Here is a 23,881-nt window from a genome sequence, read left to right as displayed (position 1 = left end):
ACAAAACTGTATAAAGCAGCATGTGTTGGTGAAAATTGTCTATTTGAAATTCATTCATCTCTCAGGACCACTGTAGATGGAAACAATAATGGACACGATGTGATAAGGAAAAATTAAAATTTATATGGACACAAATCAGGCTCACATTCAGAAATCCCCATTCTTCCAGACTCCTTTTCATGGATCTGCAATTAAACCACAATAAAATGCAAATCATTGTGTTCAACGCAGTGATTATAACAACAGAGTTTAGCTCAACCTTTGGTAGTGGCTACATGTCATACTTTTAAGAAAACAATGTAGTTGTTGATTGGAGGTGCTGGTGGTTCTTCTGACTCATGTCTACGGCACTTCCCACATGGCATCAGCTTCATTTTCAATATATTTTAAAATGTAGCATAATGATAATGATCATAATGATCAATCAGTTTAAAGACAAAAGCAGAAGAGGGGAAAGGTAAGAGGATAAGAGCTAAGTCGGGATTTCTGCATAGTTTCTGTAGACTTCCTTTGGTCAAGGTTAGGTGAATTTGACCTCACAGGAGACTAAGCTTGAGTACATACAGTATCTTATCCTGACATAAACCAATCATGACAAGAAAGATAAGCCACAATTTCTAGATACAAAACTTGACCCTCCACATTTTCACCTAATATGTATTTTAGTCAGGTAAAGTAAAGTGATCTCCAGTTACTCCAGTCAGGGATGATGACACTGCTGGTGGTACCAGGCGTGTGTACTTAAAGGCTGATTCGGTTATTATCAGTAAGTTAAAATGTAATTAATTTTGAAGCCAACCATGTATTTCTCTGTTTAAAAATTCCCAGGTGAACTAGGACGCATGATGCAACATCACTAATCCTGCGGCTAATAATTAACATCTGGTAATAAATCCCCATGTACAGTTTGAAACAGCCCCGTTCGACATTTGGCATTACAGTTGGTAAATGTGTGTTATTTGCATGTTAAAGTGGTGATCAAAAATTTAGAGTTAAGACTGAGTCCAGCTAAAAGGACTCTTCAGGTCAACACTGCCCAAGCTAAAAGAATAATGAACGCAATACGAATGTCCATCCACAAACACCACTGAGTCAATAAGCGGCTCAAGTAAGTCATATGACCATACACAGAGAATAAAGACTGGTCTTCTTCATAACTAGGACAGCAGCATGACAGGGCTGATGTTTGACGCATGAGGGACTCTCTGTCGCCCTACGTCGTCACTCGAACTAATGATGACCTTTGATTCCTGAAAGATGTCAGAAGATAAGAGAAAAAAAAAGGCACACGCACCCAATTAATTTGCGGTGAAGAGGACTGGAACGTGTGAGCACGTCATGCTGGTGAAGTGAATGGTGAAGGGCTGCAGGAAAGACAAAGCTTGGTATAATTAGGATTCAGGAGGGCCTTTGTGAAAGATAATTAAAGGTGACAGCCACTGTGGAGTAGAGAGGAAGAAGCAGAAAACCCCTTCAAACTGCAAGCTTCACTACAACACACACTCCACATAGTCTTTCAGTCTCAATACATCACACACACACATTTAACCTGTGGTATTATCCATCATCTCAGCTTGCTTGGAAACCACACACACTAGGCAATAAAATGGATGACAGATTAATTGAGACCACAAAGGCAGTTGTGGCATCTACACATCCAGCCTTTTAAGCCTGAAATCATGCAACATCATTATCAAAGGCGACAGTTTAAGCACCGTGCAGACAGCTCACGTCTCATCATCTCACAGACAAGTGTGATGTCAGAGGATTGATCTCACTCCTCAGTAAGCTTTTTGCATTACTGAGTTACACTGCAGCACAGCACGGATCTGCCCTTTATTTGGCTTAACATGTAACAACCCAAGTTTCATTTAAATATGTGTGGTATACAAATAAATCTTTATTGATATTGGTAAACAGTGTTATAAATGAAGAGATTAGGAAATGATCAGTCACTGAAAATATCCAAAACCTCTGCAGTGGTTTCTTGTTTTTGAGCATGAAGATTTGAAGACATAATTGTACTTTTATGAAATTTCACCTTTTATGTTTAAAAACTTTCTCTGTTGATTACCACTAATTTCTCTTTGCCTTTGTCATAATGTGGACTGTCTATTTTGTTTGAATGTTTTCATTTAAAAATTAATTTTAGTTATGCACTGATCAGGCATAACATTATAACCATCTGTGAAATTGATTGCAATCTAATACAGTGGCTCTTCCATGATTTCTACTTTTACAAGGTTATAATTTCTCAGTTTTTAGGTAAAACAGTTAAAAACGTGATAATTCTACTATGTGTTTATTATTGAGGTCAAACTGGGTAGTAGAGTTGAACTGGAGTGCATTATAAGAAGAGTTCAGTTCTTATGTTTTGGCCAACTCACTCAGTTTAAATAGGGTGGTAGAATTCATTGGATCAGATTGCTAAATTCAACTATTACCTGATATAAACTACAAACCTGTCTGCTAGACCCTATTTTAACTCAAAGAACCTTCAGGCTTAATAGACACGTTCATATTAGATATCATCAATCTATCTTTAGGAACAGGCTATGTACCACAGGCCTAATTAAACCAATACTTTCTTGACCCAGGTGTTTTAGCCAATTACAGACCAATATCCAATCCCCCCTTTATTTGTAAAATCCTTGAAAAAGTAGTTGTAAAGCAATCATGCGACGACCTGTACAGGAATATTTTCTTTGAAGACTTGGAGTCCATCTTAGTACAGAAACAGCACTAGTAGCAGTCACCAACAGGCTTTAGATAATGGGCTCATCTCTACAACAGTGATCACAACATTTTATTACAGACTGGAACATGAAATCGGGATTAAAGGAACTTGGTCGGTTTTAATCTTATCTAGCAGATATATTCAAATTTGTTCATTAAATGATGAATCCTTCATGCACACAAAGATTAGTAATGGAGTTCCACAGGGCTCTGTGTTAGGACCAATACTTTTTACTTTATACACTGTTGCCCATAAAGTTGGAATAATTTTTTTACTAGACACATTCCTCTTTTTTGCAAAGATTCATTGTGATTAAAGTTTCACTGTGATATGTTTGGAAGAGATCATCTTCTCAAATCTTTATTGATCATACACTTCTATCCAGAATTATTCACATTGTAAAAAACAACAAATAAAATAATACATTTTATTCCAACTTTATGGGCAACAGTGTAGGTCTCCTTTAGGCAACATTGTTAGAAAACACACCATAAATTTCCATTGCTATGCTGATAATACCCAGCGAAATCAGTTAATCAAGTTTCAAGCCTACAAGACATAAAGGTCTGAATGTCCCACATTGTTTTACTTCTAAACTCAGACAAAACTGAAGTCATAGTATTTGGGCCCAAAGATCTCAGAAATGTTATGTCCAACCATATTGTTAATCTAGATATCTTGCTATAAAATCTAGAATATAATTTAAATATTCTGCTCTAAATAGTCAAGGTCCATAATATATAAAAAGACCTCATAGCACCATATCATCCCAGTAGACCGCTTCGATCTCAGAATGCAGGCCTACTTGTGGTTCCCAGAATTTCCAAAGGTAGAATGGGAGGCAGAGCCTTTGGCTATCAAGCTCCCCTCCTGTGGACCCAGTTCCCAGTTCAAATTCAGAAAGCAGAGACCCTCTCTACTTTTAAGTCAAGGCTTAAAGATAAAGCTCATAGTTCGTTACAGACATGCTACTATAGGCTTAGGCTACTGGGGTTCTTGCTTTCGATGCACTGAGCTTCCTTTCCTTCTCTCGTTCCTCTCTTCTCCTCTCACCCCACATTTATTTGTCACCACTGTATGAAATTAACATTGTGTGTTCCTTCTCCTGTAGTTCTTTCTCCCTCTCTCTGTCCCTTTCTGCAGGTGTCTCCAGCTTTGGAGCTGTGAACAGGTCCTAAGAACCTTCCCAGTATTTTGTTGCTTCTTGTTGCTTTTCTTTTCTCTCTACACTTTCTATTCACCCCAACCGGTCAAAGCAGACAACCCGAGCATAGTTCTGCTGGACGATTCTTCTGTTAAAGTTAGTTTTTCCCCCCTCCCCCTTTGCCTAGTGCTAGCTCAAGGAGGGTTTGTTGGGTTTCTTCTATACATCTTGAATTGGCGCTATGCAAATAAAGTTAATGTTCTTGTGTGTCTTTTTTGCATATTACATATATTTGCAATGTTAACATGTTATTAAACAGTGCTACATAAAAGGTCATTATATTAACTCTGAGCACATCTTTCTAAAATAATGAGATAAACCATAGACTGTTGTATTTATTTTGATCCTACAAAATTATTCTGAATCATAATCATGCAGGTAAGAGTCTTCTGTATATTCTTCCCATCAAGTATTTCCTGCAGGAATGGAACATTTTACCAGTTCTACACATAGGTTTTGAAGTAGCTTCACATTTTCTTCAGTTGTACGTATTCAGTTTGGCACTGACATAAACTATCTTTGCTGTTAACAAACACACATTTAATGCCTTCTTTGAAACTGGAACATTAGGTCAAACTATATAGAGAAAGACATATAGTCAAAGTCACATGTCTCTAAATTTATTTTGTCTCCAGTTTCTTTTTGTTTTTGGCACAAAACTGTGCCTTAAGTATTGTCCGTAAATGTCCAAGTGAGATAGCTGTAGAGGCTAAAGTGCATCATCACAGAGACCACCAGAGCCATCATAGAGAAGGCACTTAGTAGCAGATAGATTTTAATTGGCTGAGTTCTTAAGTGATGTGGTTAGTGAGCTCCTTCCCTTTTGGACAGACGACATTTAAGAATATTGCTCGGTGAATTTCTGGTGGAACTCCTTGACTTTGTTCAGCAGAATCTGCAGCTTGTCTCTTGGTGGCAAGATGGTCATTCTGGGTGGGAGAAGGAAAGGAAAGAAACATTCCACACTAAATGAGTATTGTAACAACAAGGGCATGTTTACTCCATCCATCCATCCATCCATCCGATGAAATTAATGTAATCTACCTGAAGTGATAAGTTCCATCCTTCTGGCCAAATCCGCTTCCAGGTACGAGGCAGATCCCGGTCTCCTCCAACATCTTCATGCAGTAGAACATATCTGGTTGTTGACCTTTGTCCTAACAGGGAAGAAAGAAACATGTTAGTGCCATAGGAGGGTTAATATTCTAGTAGTCAGATTTTGAAGAGGAATTTTGCACTGTGTTGACACACTAAAAGTACTGTATGTTTTTTTTTGCAGTATTTATTTTTGCAGTGAGCTGCATTCTAGAAGCACAATAATTATTTTTCTTTCATTCTGTTTTTCACTTGAAACATTTAGTTGAAAGAGTTTTCATATTCCATATTGCCTAATTGTTAAAAGGCAGAACTGACCAAAAAAAAGCAAGAATTTTTTTAACTAAGCAATTCCTGCTAAAATCAACATTAGTCATCAGAGCTGATTACACAGTGCTTCATTTTAGGAAGAACTATTTTAAAGCTCTTTGAGTTAATTCATTTGAATTGTTAGTAGCTGCATGGCAAATATTTCCCCACTTTCAACATGAATTAAAAGTTATTTTAGCACAGGTGCTGTTCAGAGTTACATGCATACATGGTTATGAGTAAAGGATAAAAATGTTTTTGAGTAATGATTTGAGATAAAATAAATGTATTTATTGTATAAAGTAAATAAGGTTTTTGTAAAAACTTATTTAATGGTCTCAGCCTTAGAAGTACCATAGTAACAAGAACAAGACCAATGTGTAGCAGCTCTATTAAGACATATACTGGTAGAGGTCAACATGAATATTTGGTTAAATGTGTTTTTGCACATTCCAAATTAAAGCAATGTTACCACTGTGTGATCAAGATGGTGTGTAGAGTCGCTGGAATTGATTAGATGTCAGTGGGTCAGTTTTACTCTGACCTTAAACTCTGTAAGGCTAATCAAATTCTTAGTGGCTTGGCTCATCCACCCTGCCTGAAATTCCTAATAACTGTCAAGCAACAGCTATTGGAAATCATTTGTTCCCTTTAGCAAACAAAGTAGTGGATGCACAGTGTACTGAACCTTAGTCAAGAGTTATTTAATCCAACATTGTGCTATAGTTTCCATGTATGGTGAAAGTGCATTTAATGTCCTGATTTGAGTTGTACAGTATTTACTCGAAAATATTACTGCACACAGACCATGAAATAAAATAAAAACTGAATCAAATGGTAAATAGTAGATAAATAGGAGTGTTGCATTAACTATTATTTATCTGGATCACCCATTTCATTCCCTTTTTTCCTGCTCAGTGTCCAACTGTAAATAATAAATATTAACAGGAGAAAGCTTGAGGACTGACCTTGGCTTCTTTGACGGCCTTTTCAGGGATGATTAGGCGAGGAAAGGAGTACATTGCACCCTGCACAGGATTGCAGCTGATCCCTTGCACTGTATTGAGAACCTGCTCTGTAAGCTTCGCCTTCTCTGCTAAGGCACTTAAGGTGGCGGTGCGCTCCTGGATGTAGGAGAGAGAATGCAAAGAGTAAATGAGAGAAGGAAAAGAACCAAACAGATGTTAGAAGAAGAACCAAAAACTCAACAGATTCTAATCATTTATCATTTAGCTTTGAAAGACCCCATTACTTCAATAAAGTGTATGTTATAGAGTGTAGTTTTCATCACTCCAGAAAGAACTTCGTGTCAACTTCAGAATCCGGTGTACTTCAAAGTTGTTTTAGGTCCTAAAGGACTATTTAAATGTGATTTATTCTGGAATATATTAGTAGAATCAAAATATAAATGTTATAATATTTAATATTTTGAATATGAAAACAATGGCCAAGAGTGTCTCCAGCCTATTGTAATTATGTTTTCTGCTTAATTTCTTGATATTTTGCTGGACACAATAAGATGAATGATCTTGCCAGATAATCTTCATAAAATTTAAGCAAGTCATATGATGTTTACCATAAAGTAAACTAAGAAAAACGCATTGAAATTTCCCACCTACAACATGTTAGAATTATACAACGTCATGCATTACCTCATGATGCAACACTACTGATATGAATCCAGTGACTCAGTGCTAAAAAACAATCATTCATAATGCAACACAAGTTACAACAAATCTATTATAAAGCAAAAATACAATGGGGTGTAACAGGACATAATTCATTTTTACTGTTGAGTGTTTAAACACAGCCACGTATAAATGTACCAACTGGTCCACCTTTCAGAAGGATGTCAAGCTTCACAGTTTATGTATGTCTAGGATATATCTTGATTAATTATCACAGTAATCGTGATGTTTCCAGTGTGTAAATTTAGTTTGAAAGAAAACTTGAAGTTAAAAATGAAAGCATCTAAATAGAAACTCGGTAAAACCAACAAATCAATAGAGTTGTAACCATATCATACAGCATACTGCAAGAAAAATCCATGGGGGTATTGATTATCTGTTCCACCCATAGAGTAAATGATGAGGCTTATAGGATATTGAGTACCTTGATGAAGTTGTCATATGAGGGCTCTCCAGGCTGTGGAGGGTTGACCACAAGGTCCATTAGAGCCTGACCAGGGACAGGGGGACACAGTCGAACAGACACCAGCTTAGTTAGCTGGGCCTTCACGTCATCATCCATGTTGATGATCTCCATGTAGCCTCCCCGGAAGCCGCACCTAAGAAGGAGACGAAAAAAATTACAATGTGACCAAGTGGCACCAACAATTAGGAGAGACAGAGTAACACAACTAAAAAATTTAGAACAAATACAAAAAAGTGCTCTATTAAGTTTCACAGTTTGATCCTAGCATTTAGATGACTTACTCTCCCATATAACACTTTGAAGTTGAGTGGAAAGATGCAAGTTCCACAGTGTCCGAGTACTCCGGTCCCATCTCAAACAGAACCTTCTTAAAAGAGTGGAACTGGCAACCATCAGCATAGACATTATCCTGGTACACCTGAGAGATGAGGACAGAAATACACATGCTACAAGTTTAATTAGTGCTATATAAATAAAGTTTATTGAATTGATTGTTGTTTATTATTGATTGGTAAATGTTTAAAGAGATGAAAAGATGGTACCTCATCAGCCATTAGGAAGAGACCTTCCTTTGCTGCAAATCGGATCACATCTTCGATGCACTCTCTGCTCTGAACCTGACCTGTGAAAGATAAGAAGAAAAGGTTTGAAATGACAATTAGATGGGCAGTTACGCTGTTTTGCTGCCATCTAGTGGCTCTTCTATGGGCCTTGCTTTGGGGCAGGGGGAGTCGTGACTTTCTTCCAGAAAGTTCTGGGGGTCTTGATGGTTAGATGAGTCAGGGCAAGATCCTCTAAGAAATGTAGGATTCCAGAAGGTGCATGTGATTCTTGTGTTTTTAGTAGATCACCAAATGCATTATTCTAAGTAGCAAAGAAAAATGTGCCCAGCTATGACCAGTTGATTTCTATGTTGTCTTGACTTGATGATGGTTGATTTCTATCTAGCACATTCATGTGCTGACAATTAAGTAATCACCATTATAACTGAGAAATCTCAATTTCCCAAAGAAGAACATGTGATGCAGAGAAAGCTAGTAAGTAATTCTTGAGTTAAGACTTATACTGCTTTCCTTTATATTCAACTTTTTAATCATGTTATACATCGAGTGGAACATAGCAAAACAATCTAAAATATTTTTAACCTAAACAAAAATGTGAGTATTTTAGTAAGTGGACGACTGTGGCGCAGGAAGGTAGAGCGGGTGTCCACCAATCTTACAGTTGTTGGTTCTATCCCCACCTCCTCTCGTCACAAGTCGAAGTGTCCTTGAGCAAGACACTGAACCCCAACTTAGTTGCTCCCGGTGAGTGTTGGCCGGCTGCATAGCAGCTCCCCTATCAGTGTATGAGTGTGTGTGATTGTGAGTGTGAATGGGTGAATAAGAAGCAGTGTAAAGCGCTTTGAGTGCTAATAGGTAGAAAAGCGCTATATAAGTGCAGTATTTTTACCATTTAATTATTATTATTATTTATTTTTTTTGTCCTTTCAGCTTATCCCGTGAGTTCAGGGCCGCCACAGCGGATTATTGTCCGCATGTTGATTTGGCACAGTTTTTACGCAGGACGCGCTTCCTGACGCAACCCTCCCCAATTTCTACCGGGCTTGGCACAGCACTGCACAGCTTGGGAGGGGAATGGGCTGTTAGGGGGTCATTGTCTTGCACAGAGATACTTATGACATATAGCCAGGACCGGGGATCGAACCACTGACCCTGTTGTCCGTGGAATTTAATATATGAAAATAACTTTTTTTTTTTTTAACGGCACAAATTACTGTAATAAGACATCATAATAAAAAAACTTAAAGCGAGTTTACCAGTTGGGTTTCCAGGGTTGATGATGCACAGAGCTCTAGGGTTGCAGTAGTTCCTGGCTTCATCCAGAGCACGCTGCAGCTCGCTGATATCTAGACTCCAGCACTTTTCCTCATTAAGGTAATAGTTGATCTGCACAGCCCCCAGTTCGGCCAGTGCAGCAGAATACAGGGGATACTGCGGTATAGAGATCATAATGCCTGTACGTGTCACACCTTCACCACACACCAGTAGTTTCAGCATGGTCTGAAAGAACAGGACAAAGGGTCAAGATGGATATAAAATAGAAGTTGCCATGTTACCATAACACATGGAAATATTGTAGAATTAAATATACATTTTACGTTCCAAGTTTACAAAAGGAAACAGGTGCTGTAAACTGAATATCAGCTTTGCTTCTGTATTTTAGTATGAAGTGAGGAGCTAAAAAGTTTGGGCATCAGTGATTTCATTTCAGCACCTTTCTGACCATTTTACTGTGTGAGGAGAACCTACTCTGAGATAAGAGCTTCACACTTTTAAATGATGTAATCTAACTTGGCACCAAATAATTAAGACATCAACGAATTTATTTTTGATTGACTTTATTTATCTCCATGGTGAACGTGTGAAACTGCTACTACTGTGGGATTCAGTGTCTCGCCCAAGGACACTTTGACACGTGGCAACATAACTTAAATAACAAAAGATGCTTGTACTAAGTACAAAAAAGAGACAGAAAAGTTTGTACCATAATCCCATCACTGGCCCCTGTAGTGAGGTAAATGTTGTCTGGGTCACAGGGCACTCCGCCATCTCTTCGCTCAATGTAGTGGGCCACATCCTGACGCACGGAGTCTATGCCCTGACTGGCACTGTAGGAACCTGAGAAAGATTCATATGAGGAAAATGAAAGCTGCTGTGATAACTAAGAGCTTTACCACAACTAAAGAAAATGTATAATTTAACACAAAAGAAGCACATAAAGAGAGTAAAGGCTTCAATGAGGCTCTGTGGTCACGCAAAGATTATTGTGTTTACTCAGAAATTCAAAACCCTCATACACACCCATACTGTTCCCTCCACAAGACTGCAGAATGCGATGCGCTCGGCTTTTAGCATCTTCTGGGAATGTGCTGTCATTCAGCAGTTCAGGGTAGGAACAGAGGGCTAAGACCTTGAAACAAAGAGAGGGGAGTACAAATAATGAATAGGACATTATTAAAAAAATCCTGCATAGATTTTTGCCCAAGACAAGAAAAACTTGATTCACACCAGTGTAGGAATAAATAAAGGAATAAAGGAAGTAGGAATAAGTCGGTTTCATTCAGATGTCAGAGGGGAGGTGTTATATTTAGAGGGGGAAGGGAATATGACCAGACCTGTCGAAAGAAAGTGATTGGCTGCTGGCCCATAGCGTGCGCGTCACCAATGTTCGCCTTGATGACCTCAGCAAAGGGCTTCTTCATTCCCTGTATGATATAAGCATATACAAAAAGAAACAATAAAAGCATTATTTCAATTTGTACTCAGGAAAAAACTATTACTTTCTAAATTATATTTTTCCCCCCAAACTTTACAGTGACTGCCTATTAACAAATCCAAATCAATTAATCAAAACAGATGGGTTTGGCTGAGAAGAGCCACTGCACCTTGACCCCATGCCTCAACACATACATAGTAGCATTTCTATAAACATTCAGGCCTCAAGAGACTGAGATCACAGCATCTGTATAACACACAATGGGTTCTGTGGTTTTCCACAACCCCTGACAAGGACAGATTAAAATTTGTAGTGGGTTAGACTGAAGTGAATATTCTGCTACTGGATCATATAAAACAATTTGTGGGAAATGAAATAATCACTAAGCCTAAAGTCCAGTATTTGCTTTACTTTCCCAAAACAATAGCCATTATTATTCTTGCAATTATTCTTCATTATTCTTGCATAGGTTATCATCTAACACAATATATTCTACAAAGAGTAGTCAATGCAGAAGGTGACAAGGCTATGAACAAGAATGGAGGTCGTTTGGGGGTGAAGAAGGGGCAGAGACGATTAATGTTTCACAAATGAAAATATGCAGACCTGAGCCCCCTTTTAGACTTTCACTGGAATTTAGACAGACTTTCTTTGGGGTGTACAAATACAAGGAACAGTATGAGATTCTGTGGTATCCGAAAAGTTTACAACGCAAAACACTGTCACTTCCCTTCAGCAGCTTCGTTTTTGCGTCATCTCCCACCCCCTGCTGGACAAGCACCACCCCTTGCCCACTTACGGGGAGTATTTATTTACAAGTGAGAACACATGGACTATCTCCCGAACTTGGTTGCATGTGTGACAGGGAAACTCCAGACAATGTCAGGACCTAAAATTTCATGTCTGAAATGGGCTCTGGTGATGTTATTCATGAGGGATCGGAATGATAATAAGCTGTTGAGGATGACATCCCAAGTCTTAACCTGAGGCGAGGCAAAAATCTCAACTTTGGATAATGTGAATTTTGTACAAATGAGTAGGAGTTTTATTTTATCACTGTTTAATTTTAGAAAGTGTGAGGTGAACCAGGATTTGATTTCCGATAAGCAGTTGGTGTGGGAGTGTGGCATTTGGTTGACTGGATAGGTAGAACTGGAAATTATTATTGAATTTGCTGTAAATATTGCCATGGGGAAGGAGGTAGGTGATGAAGAGAATGGCACTGGTAGTGTCAGGGGAAGGCTCGGAACTAAAGGAATTGAGTCTGAAACCAGTCTAGGGGGTTGCAAGTGATGCCAATGGACGATAGTTTATTGAGAAGAATGGTGTGGGAGATTGTGTCAAAGGCCGCACTCAGATCAAGGAGGGTGAGAATTGACAGTAAACCTGAGTCAGCTGCCATGAGGAGATCATTAGAGATTTTTATGGGTGCAGTTTCTGTATTGTGGCAGGGAGGAAACTGGACTAGTTCATAGAGGGGATTAAGGGTTAAATGGGAGTGGAGTTGAGTTACACCTATTCTTTCAAATATTTTGCAGAGGACAGGCAAGTTAGGCAAGTAAATTTCAGTTGTGGGTTGACAGCTGCAGTTTTGAAAAGTATCGGAACAATTCCAGTTGTGAGTGAGGGGTGTATGATGGCAGATATGAGGGGAAGCAAACTGAGCTACTAGTTCATCCGAGGTGAACAGATAGTCTGGAATAAGAATATTTTCAATGCAAAAGGAGAGTGTTTCAATATTAATGTCCTTGATATTTTGAAATGAGATGAGATGGGTTGGCATGATTACAGAGAAGCAGAGTGTGACATTGAATGAGAGGAGGAAATGGTCAGTTACATGGAGTTTATCAGCTGTGCAGTTTGAGAGGGTCAGACCAGAGCCGCAGATTAAGCCTAGAATATGTCCTTTTGTGTGGGTGAGGAAATCAGTATACTGACTTTAGCCACACCGTCAATACAACTTTTCTAGTTCTAGTCTTAAATTATACTAATTATTTCCAGTAAAATTAGAAATTCATTTCATCATTATTTGTTCAAACCATTAAGTATTAACTCGATTGTGACTATTTTAACACTAATTGCTCACTGTCCCTACGGCAAAGTACAAATCTGCTGAACTACAAGACAGAAAACAACTGATTTATACAAACATTGTAGTGTAGCTGCAAAAATGTTGTTCCAGATAGTATGTGCAAATATAGGAACACATTTTCAGCCTGAGCAAACTACCATACCACCTTATCATGCTGATACTACTAACTTTCTGCCACAGAGAAAGCAGAGAAATACATTACACAGAGGGTTTTAAATTCCCCGGTGCAGACTGAGAAAGAACAGGATGTCTGACTGCAAACCAGCAGTAAACTACACTTCAAAAAAAATTGGGAAATTTGGTATCAACAACGTATTAGCTTTCTGTTTTCCAGGGCAATAATATAATGTTTCTGAGAAATAATCTCTTTAGCAGCTGAGACTGACAGGGAACCAACAAAAATGCAGGAAGACACATGCACAAACACAAGCGCGCACACACACATGCTGTTGACACTAGATGTTGGGAACACTATGACACAGCAGAGAGGCCACAAGTGGAACCTCACACTGACTCCCTGTCGGAATCACAACAGTTTTTTTATTTTTTTATTTGTCCAATCCACATCCAATCTAGGTCAGAAACCTGAGTACCTGGCTCTCAATGGTCACACTAAAGAGGCGTCTCTCAATCTGGACCACTAACAATATTTATATGGGACAGAAAAACACCCATAGTTTTAAAAAATAAAAATAAAAAAATTCAAAATAAACACCCATCTGTGATGAGGGTCTTCTAGAAACTGACCTCTGCTCATGAGACCCGACTTGAAAGGCCTGTTCTTTTTGTCCTCTATCGCCGATAAAAACAGTGCGGCAAACAATGCTGAAGATCCTTAGAAGCAAACAATACTCTTGATGTAAAGCTCAGGTAGTAGTTTTTACTGCTTAGGCTTAATAAAAAGCCCCTGAAAGCCTATGTACATAACATATAACATAAAGTATAACTTTATACATTAACTACAACATTGCACCTCGCTTTGGATAAAAGCATCTGACAAATGACTAAATGTAAATATTAAAAACAATATAATTTGAAATGCAAGCTCATAATGATTTCTACATTAGAAACAATTTGAAAGATTTGCATACTGTGGGAATAACTGGCAAAACACTAGCCCTGTCTCTAGGGTCTGTCTCCATAAAAGCGCCCCATTCACTACCTACTACAGTTCATTAGGACCAAACAATGTAATAGCTGCATGTGAACACTTTCAGTTAACGTCCAGTCCTTTGGCTCAGAGTTGGTTGGGATTCTATTCCCTCTGTAGGGGGAAAAGAACAAAAAACAAAGAACATTCCGTTATTTGAACTATAATTCAAGAGAAAATATCTCTGCTCCCCGAACCAAAAAAGAAAAACCTACGCATGACGGAAACTTGAGAAGGGGATCACGGTGTTCATTCGTGTGTGGGTGTTTATTTACTAGACAAAAGCGAGAATACCACTGTGACCTGTTTCTCAGTAATCCAGCACCGCACGTTTTCACAAGGTGGTGGCTTAAAAATAAAGAATGGGTTTTCACAAAACTTAGAGGAACAGTGAAGAGTCTTTAAAAGCACAGTTCAGTCCCTCTGGAGATTCTCAGTAAGCTGTGAGGACTGTAGCTGATTGCTTACAGTACATTTTTGCCTTCCAGCTCAGTGCAGTACTATTGAATAGACTTGCAGAGTGAAAGTTTGCAGTTAAAGAAATCACAGTGCTTCTCCTGTTTTAAAGAGAAGTCTGATAGATATAAAGTTCAATAGCAGGTATAAAAGGTAAGGAAATAACTTACACGCATGGCAATGCTTCCATAACTTAGAATCTTGGTTGAGTTTTAATAGCTTTACCCAACTTTAAACTTTTCTCATGCTTATTGATCATCTGCATATCAATCAAATACCACTTTATCAAACTAAACATTCCAGAGAGAGAGGAGGATCAGCTGCAGATAAGGTCTAGTCGAAACAAACAGGAAATAAAACCTCTGGTGCTAGTGAACCATGTAATTAAAAAGATTGCCATCGTCCCCACAGCTCTACGCAACTGTCCCTTTCACCTGTACAAGAACCTGATCGCATACTCATCCCCTTCCTGAGCAGAGCACTCGAGAGATTATCTGATGAGTTACAGTAATCTTCAAGTAGTACATTAACAGCCGGCTGCCACATCACCATAAACATCAGCAGAGAAAGGGATCAGATGGCTCTGTATTTATAAAAGAAAACTGAAATATCACAGCTGATACCGCATTTAAAACATTCTTAGATATAAACTTGAGTCAATTTATCTTACGCATTAAAGAGTTATAAGTTATAGATGCCGAAATTTACAGTACAGTGTCATTCAGCAGACACTTTATCCAAAGCGACTTACAAGTGAGTTAAAAGGGAAGCAAAAAGACCGACGTTCCTGTTAATTGTCTTGACTTTGGAGACAATCATAACCATCTTTATACTTTTCTACAGAAGTTTGAAAATAAAATATTACAGCTGACATATAAGTCAAGTTAGTCAGCTGAATATTTTGGACAGCAGGGATTTTTTAACCAAATCCAACGTACATCACTGACCCACACTGAAACATTAAAAACACAGATTAGCAAATTAGTACCAATCTACAAACTGTATCATGATCATCCTCCTTAGAAATTACTAACTGATGGACTTTGATAAGAGGGTGTGTTGGCAGAGCATCAAGTGATAAAGTGTTCTTTTGGGATAATGTTTACTTGACCATGGAGGGAGCAGGAGGAAAAATGTGTAACTGTAATAACATGGATTGGATTCTTGCATGGCCAAGGGGGAAATTGCTGTAGCAAAAAAGAAGGTAGATCCCTCAAAAAATGTTATAACTGAATAATATCTAGAGATTCAAAACTTAATTTTTGCCTTTTGGCTCTTATAAACTTTATTCTGAGTACTCGTGACTTCTGTATAAAACCTGTTTAACTAAAGTCTACAAAAGTTACATCAATTTGTATAACAAGCGAATTTATTAACGTTGATGCTTCTCGCTTGCGTAGGTAGTGAAACGGGTCGGTAACTTATGAATCTGGATAAAAGAGGCATAAACACACAAACCTCTGACAGCTCCTTCTCCAGCTCTACGGCGCGAGCCACGATGGGGCCCCGCACGGCGTATTCCACATTCTTCACAGTGGGGTTCATGGTGTCGATGGTCAACACTTTGGCCCGGGGCACCACTCCGTTCTCAGACATTTTCGGTTTTGGTAGTCCACGAAGCGTCGCACTCAGACTAGAAAGGGCTCTGCCGGGACAAAGTGAGGACAGAGGGGGAGAGGTAAGCGAGCGGACCCTGGGACCACCACCACCACCCGCACGTAGCGTGCTACTCCTACCGGCTACTAAATCCTTTCTCCCATGGCTTAAAAGCCCGGCATTTCTGGTTAGCAAGTGCCTCCACGTTGGTGACATTGTTCGTTTGTATCCGTAAAACCTGTTGGGTGACTTTAAAAGCCTTTGTGGTGCAATAGCGACTTACACCCCGCCTGCCGCTTCACTGGAGAAGAGCGGAATAAAGTTGTGCAAGTCGCTCTTTGTAAAAATGACTAAGCACTCAGACCTTTGGACCTTTTAGAGGTGATAGTGAATGAGGCTTTGGCCAAATTGGGATAAGGTCCCTCAAAGTGCATCCGCACGCGCAGACTTTGCTCTCCAATCTGAAAGTATTGGGGTATGTTCCCAGCACACATGGCAAAACTATCCCCAGCGACCCTCCCCTTTGTGTGCTTTCGTGTCTCTATCCAACCCAACCTCCTTCGTTATTCTACGCACCGGGATGCTGTCAATCAGGGTCGGTTCTCCGGTTACTGAGCCAAAAATGTTTGGACCCAAAAGCCTTGCTCAGATAATATGACCAGCAAACCGGGTGCAGCTCCCTGTGTTGTCCGAGCTCAGTGCTCCGTGCTGCTCCACGCGGTCTGGGACGAGACTTTGAGGACTACGCGCTGAAAAAAAATATTCTGAATGCTCTTCTAAGCCCACTAAACCCATTACACACACACACACACACACACACACACACACACACGTTACTGGAAATCCCTTTCACAGTGTTTAATTAATAACAAGAGAATATTTGAAAAGATGCAACAATTCAACACAAAACTCAACACACTGATTTTAAGGTATATAGGCTACAGTGTTATCATCACACTTTGGCTGTTGGGGTCAGGCTGAAGTAATAGGGTCGGGGGGGGGGGGGGGGGGGGGGGGGTGTAAAGGCACTGGTTCAAGTTTCTCATATGCCAGTGTAGAAGCAGCCAGGGGAAAGTAATTCTGCAGATTCCTCCCAAACCAACAACTCACCCCCAGCCTATTTTCTCCTTATCCGTTTTTTGTCTATAATTTCTAGCGACCAGAAAGGTCAGTTTGCACCTAACATTTTATGTATATCAGCTACAGGACACTAAGTGACTGTCCTACCTCACACTGGGACAGCAGTGCACTGTGTAGTGCCTTTATGGGAGGTTTAAGGGAATTTATAGTTGGGGCAAAATGTTCCAATATGAATGGCCATCAAGGGTAATAATTTCCCAAATTTCTTGCCCCAAAACATTCTTTGGTTTGTTTCTCCCAACAGTGTTCTGACAGTAAGCTTATAATAGTTCTTTGTCCATGCTTTTCACAATCTATCTGCTTTCTACAGTGTTAACCTTCTAACCACTTGACGGTTTGTTCAACTGCTATTTACTTTTTTTTTGGTGGTCATACATATATGTAAATTCCAGCCGCACAGTTGAGTTTTTCAATAAACCATCCAACAAAAAGTGGGAAAATATTATCATTATCATCATATCTGCTGTAGGACTACTACTCTCCTTTCGGTTTATCCTGTGAGTTCGGGGTCGCCACAGCGGATCATTGTCCGCATGTTGATTTGGCACAGTTTTTACGCCGGATGCCCTTCCTGACGCAACCCTCCCCAATTTCTACCGGGCTTGGACCGGCACTGCATCGCTGGGGACATCATATCTGCTGTAGGACAATTTTGAATAATCAACTTTTTGATGTAAAGATGTAAATCTACAACACAGCAGACAAATAATTTTGCATTCTTTAAAACCAAATGATTCAAATGTTAAAACAACAAATTTAGAGATATTTATCCCACTGTTACAATTTCACACAATTGTCAATATATTCTGAGTTACAGTGCAATCGTAGTGATTATGTTTTTGGTAAACAATCAGAATCAACTGCTGTGATAGGTGAGTTTAACATTGACATCTCTTACCAGTGATCTGTTAATTATTTAACAGATCACTGGTAAGAGATAAACTTTTTAAAAAGGTGAAGAGAAGGCAGCTGGTTTTTATGCCTCTATTGTAGTTGACATTTAACTGTATTCTAACCATAACCAATAACGATATAAAGAAAAATATTAGCAGTGAATTCAAGTCAACCTCTCATTAAGTTATAACAACGTAAACATTTCTATTAAAACCCAGTGGCTGTAACAATATCTGAGAGAGTCTGTGTGGCCACTGTATGCAATGCAAAGGTGGGCACTGACAGTGGGATGAGCAGAAATAGCTGGTGATGGGATGTTTGAAGCCCATAGCTTTTGCATTCTTCTGTAACTAGATAGCACTGCAGTGGCTGGTGGGAGAATCCATGGGCAAAGTCTTCAGTGTTGCTTGTATGAATCCTTTCCTCTGTGGAGACACACAAAGTCTCCTCTATGGAGAAGTAGCGTGTTGTGCTGAAGATGTAAAAGAGCTTTAGTAGCTCCCAGCAGCGGGCCTTGGAGGGTACGGGAGCACCACCAGATGGAGAGCACACATAAGAGACTGAGCGATGTGTTTCACGGTTTATGAGAAGAAGCGCCAGCAAGTCAGGGTGCAGGGACACAGATCCGGGTAAGCAGCGTTCTCCAACAGTTAAGCAGTCTCTCAGAGTCTTTACCAAGGGTGACCAGAACTGACCCACCAGCCTACTCTCAGCTGTGTGCAGGGAAGGGGTGGGACCACATAGCACACACACATCTGCACCAGGCAGCAGCTGGAAGCGGAGCAGGCGATGGGCCACGGTGGGGCTGCCCTGAGGAAGGAAAACTGGATAATCACAAGAAGCTGATCCAGATGCTGAGAGGGACTGCATTAAGACAGAAAGCAGCACAATTTCCTGATGTGCTAAACGCCACCACTTCTCAGTTGCTGCAGCTATCCGCCCACGGACAAGAAGGCAACCAAACTCGCTGTCTGCAGCCACTGCAAAGCCATCCACTGCCTCTTGAAGAAGAGTGGGGTTTGGAGGCACCAGTGAATCAGCGCAGTGTGTCAGGTTGCCCAGGAAGCCCTCAGGCCTGTCCTCCAATAGACGATCAATGAGGCTAAAGCAAGAGCGCAAGTCCCTCTTCAGCCTCTCAACATTTTTTATGTTGGCTAGCTCATCCTGCCCCAGCACTAGCACCATGCAGTTCCACACATTCTCCAGGAGGCGCTGTAGACGAACCTCCTCCTCTCTGCCGCTGCCTGCATCACCTTGACCCCCTCCACTCACAGTGATGAGCATCACACTGTCCTGGAAAACTCTCCACACGACTTTGCCCCCCCCTTCAGTCTCACAACAGGACAACGATACGCCCTGACCATCGCCAAACATGTGAACACCATTCAAAGAGCCGATGACAGAGAAAGGCAGCTGTTTGGAAGCTCCCCTTGTGAAAAGAGGAACCCCGCTGCTGGCTGTGAGGCACAGCAGCTGCGTTGACCCATCCTGGAGCATCATCATGGGATTTAGCTAGCTCTAACGTTAGTTCACACTTGTATACGCAGTCAGCAGTTTTTCAGCTGCAGCACATTACTGATCGAGTCAAGTAACGATCTTTTGGGGGCTGAATGTCTACCGGTAATAATCACCCAACCCAATTATAAAAACTGACAAGGTAACAGACAAATCTAGGTCTAGTGTTGCATCAGTGTGGGCGTGTACCTCGACAAGCCGTTAGCATCAATAGCGTTAGCGTTAAACCACGTTCCCGAAGCGTCCTGAACCGGGTACAAACAGCAAGACAGGACATATCATGCAGCAAGTCTAGCTATCATCCCTGGATCGGGCTTCGAATCGTAGTTTTAGTAACCACTCGCTTTTTAGCTATTTAACATGCTAGGTTAACAAAAGAAGTTACCGTCGTTTCCACAGTAACGCTGTCCCATGATTCATTCTTCACACTGGCGAGGACGGCTTCATTTGGCTGGTCGAGTTGCAGTTATTAGTTACGAGCTCTGTTGTAACCGCCGCATGAGCGGAACAAGAAGACCGACCTGGGTTCAGTTCAGCCTCCGGAGCTCATAGAAGTTCACATGGACTCGCGCTAACATCAGTTTACTTGAGTTCTCGCGAGAATCTAGCTTTGATCGCGCTCATAGGTAGCCATGGTTACAGACGTTCACACGTCATGCTCACCAGCAGATATAACCTGCATTAAGCACTGATTATAATAATTTTATGATTAGTAATAATGTGGACGATTCTGTAATAACTACAGATTTTTTTTACAGTAATTTTTAAGGAGTGTATAAAAGGAAAGGACAAAAATTGAAAATGACATAATTAAAAAGGCTTTCAATGATATTTAAGTCTGAACAATACGTAAAACATTCGTCATATTCTCTTGTGTGCTTTGGATCATTGAATCGTTAATTAAGGGCAGGGTCAACTGCTTCTTTCTTTTTAGGTTTTGACTAATAGAAGGCCTTGCTTTTAAATCTCCTGATATTGGGTTTGCATTTATTCTTCCTTCCTTCCTATGTAGAGCCCCATTACCTGATGCAGACATGCACCTCCAAAACATCAGCAAACCTCAACTATGTTTAAATGTGAGAATGGCGTCCCTTTTCTCATACGAATTTTTTCCCATCCTACATACCTGTGCAAAGTATGACCAAATAACTCAATAGGTCTTCAATAGACCAGACCACGTAATTGTGTTGTAAATTTCATTGGGTTGGTTCACATGCTCCTTAGTATTCCTTCAATTGTGCTGCCTTACATCTAGAAGTAAGCAAAGGTTTTCTGTGTGCTTTTCTCTAGACATCCCAGACTACACTTGACTTTAGCTCAACAAGTAGTCAAACAAGTAGTGCATATTTAGGTATTGTTTTTGGTAGTCAATTTCTTGGAAGAGTACGGTGTGCCATTGTTATTTCTATTTCATCATTATGATCTTCACAGTTGTCACTTGTATCTTTCAACTATTTTTATGTCCTTTAGCTTTATTAAGGTTTACTAATTTAAAGCTAATCTGAAAGCTGTTTTCTTGATCTCATTGTTTTTTCACCAGACTGCCTGCTTGAAAAATTTAAGTGCCAACCCAAATTAACCCACCTGATGCCACTCATCAATCATTAGATGCTGAGTTGATTTTTAAAGATCAGACACCTGGTTTTACATATTAATCGCCTAGAGGGTTAATCAGAGGATGGAGTTTTGCTGCATCGATAAAACTTTGATTATTTTTTATTACCTTTTATACATTCCTTTACCATTTGTGTTACATCTGATGAAGAAACATTTCTACTAGCTGAATGTACATTAAATATTATGGAAAAAAAAGTTTTTTGTAAAGGGGCTGCAAACTTTTTCAGCTGTACATGATGAGTAAAAATGCAACAGACGTGATCAATGAATTTACTTTTCTATTTCAGCAACCAGAAGCGAGGCACTAGTACGCACTGAAACATAAAATTTAGGAAATGTTGTGTGGCAAATGTGGTCTGACAGCTGGTCAGATGGTTTACACAGGCAGTTGTGTCTTCCACATAATGCTTTCAAACAAGCAGAAAACACAATAAAACTGTACCATTGTAAAGAATGTTTTTATTCATCAAATACAAAAAGGTCCAGACTAGTGATGACTAAAACAGAACAATATAAAAGGCACGACAATTTACTCAAAAATCACACTGTGCCATGAAAAATAAAACTGTCTCCTCATCTACTGTAGCTGAAAATAGATGGGTCGTCCTGAAAATGAGTTCTACACTCAAGAGTTCCCATGGCAGTATAATGGCTTGGCATGAGGAGCAGCGTTGAGGTCGACTTTTCCCTGTAGCATCAAAATGAAGGGCTGTTGAAAAATAAAACAAAAGACAAAATTAGAAAGGCAGGCAGTTAAAGAATTAATTTGTTGTTATCATAAATACTTATTTAATGTTTCAACACTATATAATAATAAAAAATAATAATAATGTTTCATGTAAACAAGACAAGGTAATTTTATTTAACAGATTTTTCTTAGACAACCAAGTTAAATATAAAAATCGGCGAGAAATCATACAAATGTGTGGCTAATAAGAAAGCATGTGCTATTTTGGCCGACCACAGTCGGATTTATTGTGGACAAAAACACTCAGCATCCATCTTTCAAAATATTTATTATACTGAGTCAGTTTTATTCTGCAAAAAATTCTGACCAGCACGCTACCTGCTTGTTTGTACAGTGTGTGTAAGCATTTGTCTGAATGTATTAACAGAATAGCAGACTCACCAACAACACAGTGGTCTCACAAGAAGGAGCACACCTTCTGAGGCCTGAAGGGGTTGGTACTGGAAGACACACCGGTAAGCAGAGGATCCTGCAGGGCATTCTGTATGCAGAATTGTTGAAGATCTGCAGCTGCCTGGGAGACCTGGTGGCAAAATGAGGAGTCAATAGCACATGGGAAGTATTTGTCTCTTAGACAGAGCAATAGACATGAGTGATTTTATACACCAAGTAGCTTATATTATGTCTACTATCCCTAGGAGAGAACATTTTAGAATATCTGGCCCTTGTTCAATTTTGACTAGGCTATTTTTCTATACCGTTTTTGTCACTAAACTTAATTGAACAGAACTAAAAAGCTGGAATAGTGCGTCTTCATATTTCCAATCTTTATCAAAAAGGAAGTGAACTCATGAGGGGATGATTCGGAATTTAAGTGAGTGAGAAAAAAGAATCAGTAGTTTGATAACCTAAAAATCATTAGGTTTTTTTTTCCCCAAACAAAATTAGTTAATAATTCCAATTCCTAATTCTCAAATTTGAGCACGTGTCTCTAGGTCATGAATATCATTCTACTGAATATTACTGGGTTGAGACTCATTGGTTTGAAAACATTATAATCTTGGAACATTGAAGTTCAGAGGCCTTTGTTTTCTTCAAGGTTTCTTTTATATTTTATAGACTGAACTAATACAAATAAACTCACCTGATTAACCAACAATGCAAATAACGTATTTCAGTCATAAGTTTGTCTGCCGATTCGCAAATGCAGGTGTTTTCGAAAGTACTGAAACTTAGGCAATATCTGAATCATAAAAATCATCACCCACTTATGATCTCCTGCCATCTTTGTTTAAATGTTTTTGCTTGGGTCATGTCATCAAGCTGGCAGGTCTCGGTGGTGTCTGAGTGTTTGATATTTGAATTGACAATGTTACGTTAATAGGGTATAAGTACATGCATTAGCCGGTAACATAATACAAATCATTAAACAAAAACGGGAAAACGTGATATTTATCATTTATGTTTATCGTTTTACTCTCAGGCAACGTTAGGTGCATCCCTTTTAAACTTTGAAAGTCAAATTGGTATAAGTACTACCTCGAGGGCTGGACAATATCTCTAACTTCTTTCCTAAGTTACCGAGTAATTTATTTCAACAAAACAAAACTCATTTCCCGTCTGCTAAAGCAACGCCCTGCTATGCCTGCTGCTTACGGCTAACGCTGCAGCTAGCTATCGTTAGCTAACGCGGTTAGCGACTGGGAGTAACAGTCCGTTATTTGGCAGAAAATACATACAGCAAATCTATTACCTTTACTCTGTTTATGCTTGCCTCAAAACGGAGCTGCTGCACGATTTTCTTCATGGCTACGAGATTTGAGGTGGACATTCTTGTTTTTTTTCCTGGAAAAAAAATTTTTTACTGTGGGACTTTGAGCTGGATGCTAAGACAGAACGGACGATGATGACTTCCGGATTCCGGTTCACACTTTTCAGCGCAAGTCCTATTTAAA

At 39.5% G+C, this 23,881-nt stretch overlaps 3 protein-coding genes across 8 annotated transcripts; all 3 read right to left on the bottom strand.

Annotated features, from left to right (window-relative positions):
* Positions 1–4,167: 4,167 nt before the first annotated feature.
* Positions 4,168–20,181, bottom strand: gpt (glutamic--pyruvic transaminase). Of its 6 annotated transcripts, none has more exons than XM_067529065.1 (12): positions 20,007–20,181; positions 15,935–16,121; positions 10,678–10,767; positions 10,364–10,472; positions 10,047–10,180; positions 9,319–9,562; positions 8,042–8,121; positions 7,781–7,917; positions 7,458–7,632; positions 6,314–6,469; positions 4,986–5,098; positions 4,168–4,870 (listed from the first exon to the last, which is right to left on the bottom strand). In XM_067529065.1, exons 1-12 carry the CDS (start codon positions 20,039–20,041, stop codon positions 4,780–4,782), a joined length of 1,551 nt encoding a protein of 516 aa, XP_067385166.1. In that variant the 5' UTR covers positions 20,042–20,181; the 3' UTR covers positions 4,168–4,779. The 6 variants fall into 6 exon arrangements, with proteins under 6 accessions (XP_067385166.1, XP_067385168.1, XP_067385167.1 ...); XM_067529067.1 differs by lacking the exon at positions 15,935–16,121 and adding an exon at positions 14,086–14,134; XM_067529066.1 differs by lacking the exon at positions 20,007–20,181 and adding an exon at positions 16,649–16,666.
* Positions 18,067–20,000, bottom strand: fuz (fuzzy planar cell polarity protein). The gene has a single exon (XM_067529070.1). The coding sequence runs from the start codon at positions 19,607–19,609 to the stop codon at positions 18,314–18,316; it is 1,296 nt and encodes a 431-aa protein (XP_067385171.1). The 5' UTR covers positions 19,610–20,000; the 3' UTR covers positions 18,067–18,313.
* Positions 20,182–21,677: 1,496 nt separating the features above from the next.
* LOC137140642 (guanine nucleotide-binding protein G(I)/G(S)/G(O) subunit gamma-5-like) lies at positions 21,678–23,843 on the bottom strand. Its single transcript, XM_067529071.1, has 3 exons — positions 23,680–23,843; positions 22,368–22,509; positions 21,678–21,947 (listed from the first exon to the last, which is right to left on the bottom strand). The coding sequence occupies exons 1-2, from the start codon at positions 23,755–23,757 to the stop codon at positions 22,384–22,386; spliced, it is 204 nt and encodes a 67-aa protein (XP_067385172.1). The 5' UTR covers positions 23,758–23,843; the 3' UTR covers positions 21,678–21,947; positions 22,368–22,383.
* Between the last annotated feature and the right edge of the window lie 38 nt (positions 23,844–23,881).

This window comes from Channa argus, chromosome 14, assembly GCF_033026475.1.
Source record: "Channa argus isolate prfri chromosome 14, Channa argus male v1.0, whole genome shotgun sequence".
Taxonomy (NCBI): Eukaryota; Metazoa; Chordata; class Actinopteri; order Anabantiformes; family Channidae; genus Channa; species Channa argus.
The sequence above is the reverse complement of the archived record's forward strand: the minus strand, read 5'-3'. Positions and strand labels throughout refer to the sequence as shown.

What these genes read in the sequence shown, in the direction of transcription:
- fuz (XM_067529070.1), bottom strand. Translation starts at nt 19,609, where the DNA reads ATGATGATGCTCCAGGATGGGTCAACGCAGCTGCTGTGCCTCACAGCC.
- LOC137140642 (XM_067529071.1), bottom strand. Translation starts at nt 23,757, where the DNA reads ATGTCCACCTCAAATCTCGTAGCCATGAAGAAAATCGTGCAGCAGCTC. An exon ending in CAAGCATAAACAGAGTAAAG is followed by an intron (nt 22,510 to 23,679) that starts GTAATAGATTTG and finishes TTTTGCCACCAG; the next exon opens with GTCTCCCAGGCAGCTGCAGA.
- gpt (XM_067529064.1), bottom strand. Translation starts at nt 16,288, where the DNA reads ATGTCACCAACGTGGAGGCACTTGCTAACCAGAAATGCCGGGCTTTTA. An exon ending in TGGAGAAGGAGCTGTCAGAG is followed by an intron (nt 10,768 to 15,934) that starts GTTTGTGTGTTT and finishes TATATCATACAG; the next exon opens with GGAATGAAGAAGCCCTTTGC. An exon ending in CAACCCTGGAAACCCAACTG is followed by an intron (nt 8,122 to 9,318) that starts GTAAACTCGCTT and finishes TATCTTTCACAG; the next exon opens with GTCAGGTTCAGAGCAGAGAG.